Source organism: Trachemys scripta, chromosome 1, assembly GCF_013100865.1.
Source record: "Trachemys scripta elegans isolate TJP31775 chromosome 1, CAS_Tse_1.0, whole genome shotgun sequence".
In the NCBI taxonomy this organism is placed as follows: domain Eukaryota; kingdom Metazoa; phylum Chordata; order Testudines; family Emydidae; genus Trachemys; species Trachemys scripta.
The window spans coordinates 54,195,135-54,209,146 of record NC_048298.1 but is presented as its reverse complement, the minus strand read 5'-3'; the positions used below and the strand labels follow the sequence as shown (position 1 = coordinate 54,209,146).

General features: G+C 39.4%; 1 protein-coding gene across 1 annotated transcript in view; it reads left to right on the top strand.

The window, feature by feature from the left end:
- TWF1 (twinfilin actin binding protein 1) overlaps positions 1 to 13,797 on the top strand; it is a 34,431-nt gene extending 20,634 nt beyond the window's left edge. The window contains exons 5-9 of the mRNA XM_034769885.1: positions 4,296 to 4,400; positions 5,502 to 5,627; positions 5,820 to 5,970; positions 6,422 to 6,543; positions 9,020 to 13,797. Of these exons, the coding sequence (XP_034625776.1) occupies positions 4,296 to 4,400; positions 5,502 to 5,627; positions 5,820 to 5,970; positions 6,422 to 6,543; positions 9,020 to 9,190 (675 nt within the window). The 3' untranslated portion in view covers positions 9,191 to 13,797. The remainder of the gene's footprint in view (positions 1 to 4,295; positions 4,401 to 5,501; positions 5,628 to 5,819; positions 5,971 to 6,421; positions 6,544 to 9,019) is intronic.
- Positions 13,798 to 14,012: the final 215 nt, after the last annotated feature.

Genomic DNA, 14,012 nt, shown 5'->3' with positions numbered 1-14,012 from the left:
GCACCAAATCCCTCAGTACCAACGCTGACAATCAAAACCCTAATAGTTCCAGCAGACTTGTTGTCAGAAGTCACTAGTTCTCCAGCACCATCATCTCATCCTCTGTACCAAGTACACAGCAGTCTAAGAGAGTCAGACAGCCTGGCCTTTTGAAGGCTACTCCCAAAGACAAAGATCTTAAGAAGCTAGAGCTCTCTGGGAGAAAGGGGTTATTCCTCTGCTGTTCTCTAATCACAAATAACAAATTACAAGCTCTGTTTGCTAAGTATGATTTTTTTGTTTTTAACCTGGGACAAAGCATCTTCCTCAAGATACCAGGGAGGAATTAAAATCTGTAATTGAGGGTCTGCTAGTAGCAAAAACATCTCTGCAAGCAGCCATGGATGCTTTGGACATGTCTGCTCAATCCATGGCCATTGCAGTCACAATGAGGAGAACATCCTGGCTACAAGCATCAGATATCCAAAAGGAGGTGCAGAATACCATTGAGGACCTGCCCTCTGAGAGTATAGACATATTCATCACCCATACAGATGATGATTTTTATTTGCTGAAGGATTCCATAGCCTTTATGATCACTAGCTATACCCCTGCCTCATTGCGGAAGCCCTTCGGATACCAAAGCCAGACCAGGTAGAGAACACCCAGTTATTCTCAACAACAGCCTGCTGATTGAGGGGGCTGGAGAGCATGGCTTATGAGGAGAGGCTGAGGGAACTGGGGTTATTTTTGTCTGCAGAAGAGAAGAATGAGGGGGGGATTTGATAGCTGCTTTCAACTACCTGAAAGGGGGTTCCAAAGAGGATGGATCTAGACTGTTCTCTGTGGTAGCAGATGACAGAACAAGGAGTAATGGTCTCAAGTTGCAGTTGGGGAGGTTTAGGTTGGATATTAGGAAAAACTTTTTCACTAGGAGGGTAGTGAAGCACTGGACTGGGTTACCTAAGGAGGTGGTGGAATTTCCTTCCTTAGAGGTTTTTAAGGTCAGGCTTGACCAAGCCCTGGCTGGGATGATTTAGTTGGGGATTGGTCCTGCTTTGAGCAGGGGTTTGGACTAGGTGACCTCCTGAGGTCCCTTCCAACCCTGATATTCTATGATTATCCCACTAGAAAGAAGTCTGGGTTTTCATGACAGAAACCATGGTCATCTGTAACCACCAGCTTCATGCCCTCCTACAAGACTGGGGTTGTGGAGCTCGGGGCTTCAGCCCTGCGGCAGGGTGGTGGGGATAGGAGCTTCTGCCAGAAATGACTGGTGTCTGCTCGGGGGGCAGGGGAGGCACAATGTAAAGGGTCCCCCCAACAGCTTGAGTCATGCCCCCCGCCCCTTACCCTCAGCCCACTCCGTGCAGCTCCCAGGTATTAGCTCCGTGTGGAGAGGCAGCAGCAAACCGCTGGGAGCTGCACGAAGGGGCTGTTGCTTTAGCTCCGTGAGGTGAGGCAGCAGCAAAAGCAGCGGCTCTGTCTGCAGCTTCAGCTATTTGTCGCGCTCTCACCCCATGGCAGTAGCTCCCAGCTTGCGGTGGGTTGGGGTGCGATGGTACCATGTGACCAAGCAGGGCCAGCACGTTGCCTCTGGCTTCTGCCCAGTGGGGAGGGGCCCCCTTGGGCCAATGGGCAGAAGCCTTGAGTCTTGGCAGGCACACTTCGGCTCTTGAATTTCTGAAGCTTGTCGTATGCAGCTCAGAGGTCAGTTAGTTTGGCCATCCCTGCAACATTTTTCACTGTGTTAGGCAGTAGTCTCAGCACACCAGCAGGAATCTGGGTCTCCTGTATGCATTTCCTCCAATTTCTCTCATACCCAGAGTGATAAGAAAAATCAGACAGGTCTAATAGCTTTTTAGTCAACCAGACAGTTCTGGCTGACTGATCTAATTCAGCAACTCAGCCTAAAATACATTTGCAGACTTGACATGTCACAGAAATCAGCCAAATTCTACATTGAGACCTGAAACCATTACTTTTAATAGCCTGGAAGTTGGCTGGCTAAGTACTACTGAGAGATTGTTTGTTGTAGGTATGAGAAATCTTACTACAAAGCAGGAAGCCCTCCGTAAGGGGAACCCAATCCTCAGAATGGAAACGATTCTCACTCTTTGCAGAGCTGTGACCCTTTGGAGAGCCGTATCCCCAAGATTTTGACTATATTCTGTACCTGAAACTCTCTGGATTCTCCATCACTTTCATTAGGATCCGCCCTGCAGCAATTTCAGCATGCCAACCTCTGGTTCAAAAGTTTACTGCACCAACACAAGCTGGTCCAATAAAAGATAACATCTCACCCACCTTGAGCCTCTGGTTCAATCATACTCAGTATTCTTCCACCCTACTATTTCTAGATTTTTTTTTTAAGGGTTAACTTTACATTTTCTCTCTGAGGAGAGAAATAAATAGTGTAAAATTAACTTTCCCTCCACTCAGGGAGTGCCCTTGTTTTTGAGATCTCGTATTGTGCTTGAGAGTCTCGTGGAGCCCCCCAACCCATTTGGATCTCTCGGTGATTGTTCTCTTCACCACTTTACTCTCCAGGTGGCCTTTTGGTGGCCTTTATATCATCTGGAAGAGTCAATGAACTCCAAGTCCTCATGACCAACCTCCTCATAGCATATTCAATCAAGATAAGGCTGGTGTCGAGACTTCATCCTAAATGTATTCCCAAAGTAGTTCCCATTTTTCCATTTAACCCAGTTGATAGAAAACTGGGGGAATCATACTTAAACCCCATTCCACTCCAGGGGAGAAGAAACTCCCCACCATAGATGTTTCTAGGGCCCTGCTATGTTACCTAAATAGTACAAAGAAAGCCCTCTAGATAAGCTTCCTATCTCTTTATTGCACTAAATAATATTGTTTAGGGACAATCCTTATCTTCTCAGAGATTATTTAAATCGATTATGCAGTAGGGATGTAAAATATTAACCGGTAAGCGTTAGGCTCACCATTAACCAACCTTAGCCCTCTGCATGCTGGCAGGAGTGGCCCCGCCCCCAGCCCGGGCCAGCTGGAGCAGCCCCAGCCCCTCTCCCTTTAATCAGTTAAAGGATATAATTTTAAGGTTACATCGCTATTATGCAGTGTATTTCAATCTGTTCCCTCATGGCAGGTGTACCTCATCCCCCAAATATCAAAATTCAGTCAACCAGAGCTCAGGCTGCCTCCTCTGCACATTTATGGGAATATTCCCATATCTGACATCTGGAAGGTAGTGTAGTTGTAGCCATGTAGGTTGCAGGATATTAGAGAGACAAGGTGGGTGAGGTAATATCTTTTATTGGACTAACATCTATTGGCGAGAGAGACAAACTTTCAAGCCACTCCGAGCTCTTCCTCAGGAAGCTGCTTGGGGCAAGATAGAGAAGTACAAGGCATTGGTAAGACCTCATTTGGAATACTATGTACAGTGCTGATCATCCATGTTCAAGAAAGATGCATTTAAACTGGAACAATTGCAGAGAAGAGCTAGAAGGATGATCTGGGGGCTGGAGGGCCTATTTTATGAGAGAAAAGTGGAAGAGTTTGCTTGTGTAGCCTTGCAGAAAGAAGGCTGAGAGAGGATAAGAATGCCCTGTATAAACACATTGGGGGGGGGGGGGGGTAAATACCAGGGAGGGTGAAAAGCGATTTAAGTTAAAGGATAATTTAATGTTGGCACAAGAAAAACGGGATATAAACTGGCCATGAACAAAATCAGGCTGGAATTAAAAGAAGGTTTCTAACTATCAGAGGGGTCAGGTTCTGGAACAGCCTCCCAATAGGAGTTGTGGGGCAAACAACTTAATTAGTTTTAAGAGCGAGTTGGACAAATTTATGAGTGCAGTTTGTATGGGGATTGGTTTGATAGTGGGGGCATGGCTCAACAGCCCTGAGGCTTTGTTCCTAAATTTCATGCTTTAGGGTTTCTGCCAGCCACCGGCAAGGCCAGAAATGGATTTTTTCCCTAATGTGTATTTTTGAAGGGTGTGTTTTTTTTTTATTTTTTTATCTCCTTTCTCTGAAGCATCAGAGTGATTCTGGATTAGTGAGGAACTGAGGGATGGCTCTGGCCACTCTTCCCTTTATGCCCTCATGGGGGGAGGTCATGAGGATATGCAGGGCCCAAAAAGACTCAAAGATTTTGATCTCGCACTCATGAGGTGAATGCACACTTAGAGTGGGATCCACACAGACTAAACATATCAAAGAACCACAGATTCTGTAAATTAACTATTTTTTCCCTTTCTTCCGAGTATTAAGTATCTTCAAAGAAAACTTAACTGAAGAATCATTGATGCCAAGTACTGATTCTGTGTTTTCAGGATGATGTTTCATTGAATGGATACAGAAAATACTTGATATCACAGTCCTCCCCTGCCCCTCTGACTGCAGCAGAAGAGGAACTTCGGCAAATTAAGATTAATGAGGTACTACATTGTCTGGGAAGACAGGCAGGGAGATGAGTGGAGAATTCCTGAAGTATTGTAGGAGGAAGCTTGCAGGAGGAGAGAAGCAAACAAGTCGAAAGTTTTCAGAAAGCCTGCAGGGTGGGACAGGGACACACAGACTAGGGTTGGGCATTTGACCAGTCCAAAAAATAACTGGCCAATTGACTGGTCAAATAATGTAAAAAATGATCCAATATTTTCAAGTACTAACTTATTAGCACAGTAACAAAAAAGAATAAGACTTAGCCTTAGGCCTGGTCCACACTAACCTCCCACTTCGGACTAAGGTACCCAAATTCGAATTCGAAGTACCTTAGTCCAAACTTACTGTGGGTCCAGATGCGGCAGGCAGGCTGCCCCGTCGATGCCGCGTACTCCTCTCGCTGAGCTGGAGTACCAGCGTAGACGGCAAGCACTTCCAGGATCGATTTATCGCATCTAGACAAGACGCGATAAATCGATCCCAGAAGATCGATCGCTTACATCCGGACCAGGAAGTAAGTATAGACGTACCCTTAGATAGATACTTGTGCCCAATTACCATTGCACATGTGGACAATAATTCTTCTCTGAAAAGTGACTCTAAGTGACATAATTGGTTTCCATGTTTGTAGGCTTTTGATGAGTTCCATATCAAATCTGCTAAGTTTACAAGAAAATAAGTTTTTTCTAACTGCCAGCCAGCACTAGGATTCCACCCGGAATATGAAAGTCAAGCTGTTTTCTTTCTGGTTTGTACATAATCATCAGTATTAAAGATTCTGAAATTGCAACTTAACTAATTATTCTGTTGATACTTCAGCACTGCAGAGAGCTTAGAGTTATGGGAGAATGATATAAAAAAAACAGAAAATTGTGGTGGTTTTTTTTGTTTTTGTTTTTTTGAAAAGTAAGCAGATGTGATTCTATAAACATAAAAAGGAACAGATCCCTTGAGTAAGGCAATGCCATTTTAGTCACTTTTAAAATCTCTGTCACTCACTGAATGCCGAATCAGATAGTACTTACTGTGAGACTAAAATCTGTGTGAATACTTTGAAGATTTTAGATTATAATTAAACTGTTTTATATTAATTCCAGGTACAAGTGGAAGTTGGTGTAGATACCAAGCATCAGACACTGCAAGGAGTAGCATTCCCTTTGGCTAAGGAAGCTATTCAGGCTTTGGAAAAACTGAAAAATAAACAGCTCAACTATGTACAACTGGCAAGTACAAAATATTGCATTTAATTATTGTACAGAATACAATTATGCAATAGTTGTTTAAATTGTGCATGTATGAATATATACTGCAAATGTTTAATTCAGAATAGGATTCTAAATTATCTGTTTTCTCATATCAGGTTCTCTGTTTATGCTGCTCTCTGTATCTGCTCTAACTTGTGCTTGTTTCAACAGCAAATTGATATAAAAAATGAAACTATTGTTTTGGCCAACACACTCTATACTGAACTTAAGGATTTGCCAAACAGGATTCCAAAGGATTCTGCACGCTATCATTTTTTCCTTTATAAGCATTCCCATGAAGGAGATTACTTGGAATCCATAGGTATGAGAATTCCTATATATGAAATTTAATTTGTTCATTTCATATAACTTAGAAGTAATCTTGAGATGGGGAAGATGATATGTAAATGATAAAATTTGCTGCATAGTTTCAGTGGTCAAGGCTTTCAAAAGTGGCCACTGATTTTCAATGTTCTTTGAATGTCAGACTTTGAAACTGCTTTAAGAAGGCCTGATTTTTGGAAAGTGCTGAACACACTCTGAAAATCAAGAACTTTTTAGAGTGTCTCCATTGGGCACCCAAAACCATTGTTCACTTGAAAATATTGGCCAATATCTTTCCATTCATTGGTCACTTACAAGTTTACATTGTAACTGAAGAAGTGTAGTGCTGTTATTTCTTCCCCTTCAGACTTTGTAGACTATTTTGTTTAAATGTCTGTCACAAGTCATGATTTTAAGGTAATAGTTCTTACATCGTTTTCATTCTGCAGTATTTATCTACTCTATGCCTGGGTATACGTGCAGTATTCGAGAACGGATGCTATACTCTAGTTGCAAGAGCCCACTGTTAGAAATTGTAGAAAGACAACTGTGGATGCAGATAATTAGAAAGGTAAGCATATTAGAGGTCCCATATCTGTTCAGTGAGAGAAGAACATTAATTTCCTTTATCTTGAGTTTTATCTTCTGTATAGCTGAATTTTGTTGGTTAATGGACTTGCGTGTCAATATTAAAAATGTTTGAGACCAAATAACCAAGCTGAGCCAATTTATTGTCTATAAAGAAAACAATATGATACAAGAAAGAAAGTTTAATACATCACCGTTCTTCTGGGAAGCAGATTCTCACTGCGTGTTCAGTTAACGTTACACAGAATGTGTGATCCCAAAATATGCCCCCAAAACGACCTCTGTTTATATTAGACCTGTTTACAAGTAAGAAGCACTGTATACGTCACCCCAAGGACTAAATTTTCCCCAATTACCTTGTTTTACTAGTACCATGGTATACCCCTCTTATCTCTTGTTTTCGAACACTGCATTCCAAACTAGTTGGGCCATGAAGTCACTCCCCTACCTCTACCAGGGTAGAATATTTACATATATTATCTTTGACAGTTTTCCCATTTGCCTATGCAAAATGTTGACTTGTACTTTTACATGGTATTGTGGGATACTTAAGTGAGCAAGAGAAGGCATAATACAATTTATGATTACCCCACACTTAATATAATATACCATGTGTATAATACCTATTAATATGTGAGTGTAGCCTGTATGCATTGGCTAACAATGGTTTATGAGGTCAAGCAAAATTTTTAGGGCTGTCAATTAATCACAGTTAATTCATGCGATTAATGCAAAACAAATTAACTAGATTTTAAAAAAAGTTGCGATTAATCATAGTTTTAATTGCCCTGTTAAACTGCGATGTTTTTCTATATTTTCAAATATATTGATTTCAATTACAACACAGAATACAAAGTGTACAGTGCTTACTTTATATTATTTTTTATTACAAATATTTGCACTGTAAAAAAGATAAAAGAAAATGTATTTTTCAATTCACCTCATACAAGTCCACTCAGTCCTACTACTTGTTCAGCCAGTCACTACGACAAACAAGTTTGTTTACATTTACAGCAGATAATGCTGCCCACTTCTCATTTACAATGTCACCTGAAAGTGAAACAGATGTTTGCATGGCAGTGTTATAGCTGGTGTTGCAAGATATTTATGTGCCAGATATGCTAAACATTCACATGCTCCTTCATGCTTCCATTTGTAGGCTCTAAAGTATTGTTTTGTTTCTGAGTGGTTATGTTTTAAAAAAAAATTCTACATTTGTAAGTTGCACTTTCATGATTAAAAAAAAATTACACTTTCAAAAACAATTAATTTTAGGCAGTGATCCTGTAACTTTAATTGTTGTCTTAAGCACCTTAATTAGTGCAAACTAGGATTTGTAAATAAGTGCATGTCTTTTCTTATAAAGAATTCCAATCCTGTATTACCATAAAGAAAAAATTGCTTCTAAACTCAAGAACTGATAATATTTGATAGGGCTCTTCAAGGACTGCAGTACATCAGGTCATGTTCTTAAACTGCAGATGCTACAAATGGGGGAGAGCTTTTTAATTTTGTTTCTGTGGATCACATTTCAGTATTAAAATCATGGCAGGATTAATAGCAGCCAGAGATTCTCTTTCATTGCAATGCTCATCTATTCAAGCTATGTCAAAAGTAACTTTTGTATATACATATTTATTAGATAGAGGTCAATATGCTCTCCTTTCTTTAAAATTAAATAACGCCCTGTCATGACCTTTGAAATGACTAGGAAAAGTATTCCTGAGGATTTGTTTGACCTCTTGCTGCAAAGTAGTTGCTGATGGATCTATTACTGGCCCTGGTTGGGGTGTCAGGATATTCTAAATGCTCAGTGGTACAGGATCAAAGAATTTTTCAGAGATCTAAATTCATACGATAAAACCAGTAGATTTTGGCTTGAGAACAATAGTTTTCTTCCAGGCAGGGCTGTGTTTTGACACTTTTATAGATAAAGATTTTAATTTATTATAGTTTCTTCCTTGTCTGAATAGTTACACTGGGCTGGGCTGCATTAGGCTGCAGATCATTCAGGTCCATTTTACTCTCTCTGCAGGGAAAGCAACATGTATATTGGTTGCCTTTACAAATATTATTTTTAAAACACTTTTATTAGGTAAAATGATTGTTTTTCTACTAAAAGTTGAAAGGTTGTGACAGAATATGAAGTTTGAAGGAGTTTCTTCCAACATGAGATACATTTGTGTTGTACTCCTGAAAAACAAATTGGGAAGCTAAACCACAAAAACTGCATACCAGTAAGGGTCTGCCAAACTCAAAAAGAAATATAGGTATGTTCAGTTTTGTAGAGGGCGCTGGACACACATGAATTAAGGGTCACCATTTCACCTTGAACTCTGAACTTTCTTGCTTATGTTTGTCTGAATATAGTTTTAGTGCTTCAGTAAATATAAACTCTTTCACAAGTTGTTAATAAAAATCATGAAATACATTTAACTGTCTCTTATCCTCCTTGGCAGATTGAAATAGATAATGGTGATGAGTTAACTCCTGACTTCCTTTACGAAGAGGTTCATCCAAAACATCATGCACACAAACAAAATTTTGCTAAGCCAAAAGGTCCTGCAGGAAAAAGGGGAATCCGAAGACTAATTAGGGGTCCTGCAGACTCTGAAACACCTACTGATTAAAATCTATTACTTGCACTGGTAATTATACACTACAATAGGAGATGAAAAATTCTAATTTTTAGTAATGAACTGAAATCATTCCACACTGATATATGCTAGAAATAATCCTTGTTTTTCCATAGCACTTATCTGGCTCTGCCATTTTAGAGTTTATATTGTTCATATACTGTGGAAGAGTTGTTAATCAGTTCAGAACTAGAAAAGGATTACAAAACTAATAGTGCTTTATTTTTAATTATTTAATAGCTATACACTTTATTATAAACTCCTGATTTCTGTACTGAATATTGATTCTATTTAATCTGCAGTCAGTTCTTACTATTGGGTTAACTGTCACTGTGGGGCTAGATTTGCAAACATTTACTCACATGAGTAGCCCACTGAAGCTAATGAGTACTCATTTGAGTAAAGATTTGCAGGAGTGGATTCTGTAGCAGTGTTCCAAATAAAGACTTTTTTTTTTTTTTCCTTCCATCACGAAGGAAAACATTTTATTGTATGTAATGTCTGTCTCTGAATAGAGAAGCTGAATGAAACTAGTATACCTGATACAAATATTCAGGAATAGCTAGATTATTTTTCACACACAGGTTTTGCTGCTTGAAATTAACTTCTAGTTTTGTGGAACTGTCATTTAAAGAAATCTGACATTGAAAGCACTAGAATTATTCATACTTTTATATCACCCTTAAACTGTTATGTACTGTATGATCAAGTAAAACATTACAAATTTGCATAAGTCAATGCAGTCAGTCAATTATGGAGCTGCTCTAAAATCACTATACTAAAATGTTTCTAAATCATACTGTTAAACTATATTATCTGTACACTCTGATGCAAAATTGTTTATGCTTAGTAAAAGGCTTCATGATACTGAATCAGTTCTTGAAAGAAAACAAATTGATTACAAATGGTTTTCCAATGCATTTGCCATTTCTACTGCAATATAATAAATACATTATGAAGGCAGCTTTTTTCCTTGGATTTGTAAATGTTCATGCTACTTAGTTTCAAAACATTCAACTTGTTTTAAAAAAAACTGCTGGCAGAAACTTAATAGCTTTCACTTTAGTCCTTTTTTTGTTTTTCTAAATCAGCTACTAAAATAAGCCAAGAAGAGTCTAAATTTGCTTTAACTAGATCTAATCTGTTCAATAGGAATAGCAAAATTACACATTTCATAAATAGGTAAGAAAATCAAGTATTAGACACGTCAGTTAAGTTCTGGATGAGCTTAAATAATTAAAATGTGCTTAAATGTGACAAATGGTCCAGTGGTGAAAGTATATTACTAATAATGCAGTGGTTCTCAAACTTTTGCATTGCTGACCCCTTTCACACAGCATGCCTGAGTGTGACCCTCCTTATAAATTAAAAACACATTTTTTATGTTTAACACTATTATAAATGCTGGAGAAGAAGCAGTATTACAGGTGGAGGCTGACAGCTGGTGACCTCCCGCATGTAATAACCTCACAATCCCCAGTTTGAGGATCCCAGTACTAATGGGACTTAGGTTTTTTTAAAGATCTAAATATAAAGGGTTTGCAGGTCTTCGATCATTTCATAATACATCCTAGGTGTTGGGCATGTACATTAACAGATGGCAACATCACAGTTGTGCTTACTTTGTGGGGGATGTATTTTAATCTCATTTTCTGTAGAGATAATGCATTAGCAGTAATACTTCCTGGTGTGATTTACTTTAGCTCCACTGATTATTTCCATTATTAAAAATGGCTTGTTACCCAATCTGTTGAGACCGCACTGAACAATCTGAAAACTACAATAGAGACTTTTAAGTCTATTTTATACTGCAATAAAATTTTACATTTCAGCTATTTTTTAAAAATTGCATATATTGTATCAGTGCTGTTCAATACATTTCTCTGATCCTCAGTTAATCCCCTTCCATCCCCTCACTGCTCTGATCTTCCTCCTTTGTCTCTTTTGCCCTCATGTAGGGCAAAGAGGTGTGTTCTTCCATAGGTTCCCCCCCCCCCCCTCTTCCCTGCACCTATCAGGTATGTCTCATGTTTTAGCTTAACAACATAATGTCTGTGTAGTACATTGAACAAATCACTATAAAATTGCTAAGTGTTTATTTAAAATAACTGAATCAGGAGCTACTTAGTGCTCCCAACTCCATTTTTAAAAAATGTGAAGTTAGACCCTCCATGATTAAAAAGCACTGCCACAGAAGAAACTTTAGAAACATACTTCAGCAGTGAAAATGTTTTTCTCACTGTTTGTCAGGAATTTTATCAGCCCTGTACTTGTGGCTCAGTTGACATGTGCATTTAAACTTTTACTTTGAAGTGGGAATATTAAAGGCTTTCATATTTTAGGTGTTACGGTTTTTGGTAATGAAATGGTGATGTCTAGTTGGATATATGTAGGTAGTATTACTACACTGTACTACTAACTGGGTGAGGGTTAGAAATCTTGCGTGGGATGAAATTTAAGTTTTTGTTTTAAATGTAATTTTAAAAGGAAAATAATAAGACTAGCTGTAGTAATCTTGGGACTCAATCAAATAGAACATATGTGATCTGATCAATACAACTTTCTGAAGTATGGAGCTGTAGTGCCATTACTGCAGCCTATCCAGGGGAGCTGCTACAAAAGGGCAGAAAAATCCAACTCCTCTCCAGTTTTGTCAAGGAATTATAGACCTGGAAGAGAACTAGCAAAATGAATGCTCTCTTGTACCACAAAATACCCTAAGTAGGCCCTTTCTGTGCCCTCTGGTCCTGTGGTGTAGGTCTGCAGGAAATTTTGTATAGCCCTTGTGACAGATATTACAACTGCATGCAATATCTGTGGGGACCGTTTTGTCTGAAGTGTATGAGTGGTCTGTGTAACACTTGCTGGGCCAGGAATTGTATGTAACTCCAAGGGAGGAGGGTTGCACAGTTCCGCTAGGAATTAAAAACAGTAGGAGGTGATTAAGGTGAATCACTCAGGTTGTAAACACCTCCAGAGAGGTACCATTCATCACGAGGTTTGGTTCAAACTGGTTTGGACCCTGGTTCAAACTGGGTCTTCCCAGAAACCAGCAGCCAAAGAAAGTGCTTTTGAAATAAAAAGCCCGTGTTTAAACTGACTTGAGGACTTCTTTCTGTTCCAGCAACTAGATAGGACCATCTGTCCAAGGGCACCAACCTTTGCAGGAGGGTGGGAAAGACTTTGGCCCACTAGGGCCCGATAAGACTGATGGGTGACCTCTGCTAAGCTTTTAGCACCTGTATAGGAACTTGGGTTTTCATATTTTACTGTAATGCTTTTACTTTAAGAATAAATGTGCTTGCTTAGAAAGACTGTGCAGTAACTGGTAACAGTTGGCAGTATGCTGTTCATAGCCTTTGGAGAGAAAGTATAGCAGAACCATGGGCCTTTAGGCAGACTGGCTTGCTAGGGATATCACAGTGTAAGGCAGGCAGCTGTGCAGGCTTAACCCCCCCCAGTCAGTAGGGAGAGAAGTTGGGTACTCTCAAGGGACCATGGAGGGGGGGATATGGGTTACCGTGAAACTATCAGCCCTCTGTCAGGAGTAGGTCTTCAATGGTGCCTCAGGGTGTGGGGGAGAATTGGCTTCTCCACTTACCCTACAGGGTGGGTAGGGGAGAGACTGTTGTCCCCATTGCTTAATCATCAGACTGCTGATGTGGGGGCTTATGAGCTCTCCGTCACAATCACCTAATGGGCTGGAACCCACCCAAAGCCAGAACATGTCAGACTGCCGCCTTTTAAAAAAAAAAAAAGTCATGTTAACTGATGGCCAGCAAGCGCTGTGTAGTCTCTGCCAATATACAAGCAGCGTGCAAGGTGGAGTGTTACTGCACTTTCCCTCCACACCCCAACCCAGAAAGACAAAGCCTGTGCTTATGGTGAAATATTCTCTTGGACTAGGAAGCAGCCAAAGACACTAATGGAGTTGAATAGGGCCTTATGCTATGCGTGCTGAAGTATTCACCCCCTACCACGTTATCTATTCTGTCATATATGTTCACAAGACAAAAGCACTAAGTAGTATCTGGTTAATACTTTCTTGTCAGTGAACACTTAGAAGCAGCACACAATAAGGGCGTTAATAAAAACTGGGACGGTTGTTCCTTGAAATATTACTGGTCATTTGATGGTTGAATGACTCCTTTCTAAAATGCTGTTTGCTTTCATAAAGCACATGGGGAAAGATGTAGCTGCTAGAACAAATGAATGTTAGGAATGTAATGAATAACAACTCAAATCCCCTAGTTTATTTAGTAGATTTGTTAATAGAAAAATATGATGATGAGCAAGTGATAAATTACTTTTGAAACACTCATACGGCAAAAGGTAAATATGGGAGAAATGAGATTTTTAAATTAAGAAGTTAACTTGTGTTAGAAGTTTGTATAACAAATCAAGCTGTTAATATCATTTGCTCTATGTAGGCATTGGATAAATCTAAAAGTGATTAAAATACTGTTTATGGAAACTTTCCCCCAGTACATATGTATTGAATGTAAAACCCCTTCAAACACTTCAGTTAACTAAACCTCTCCTTACTATCTATTTTGTAATTTCAGTTTATCAATAAAAAATGAAATTTTGGTTCATTATTATCTGGGGTTTTCTGTAATATCTTTCAGCAAGAACTCACATTATAAAGCCATCATGCATAAGTATGTCATTGTCAACATATGTTTAGACACTGCACAGAATAAAAACATTGCCAGGGGAGAAATGTGCTCATGGGAAACAAAATCCTCCAGTTGCTGCTGGTGATGAGTATCAGCCTGTTCGAGGGTTGAGGAAGCAGTGGGCAGCTGCTTCTATA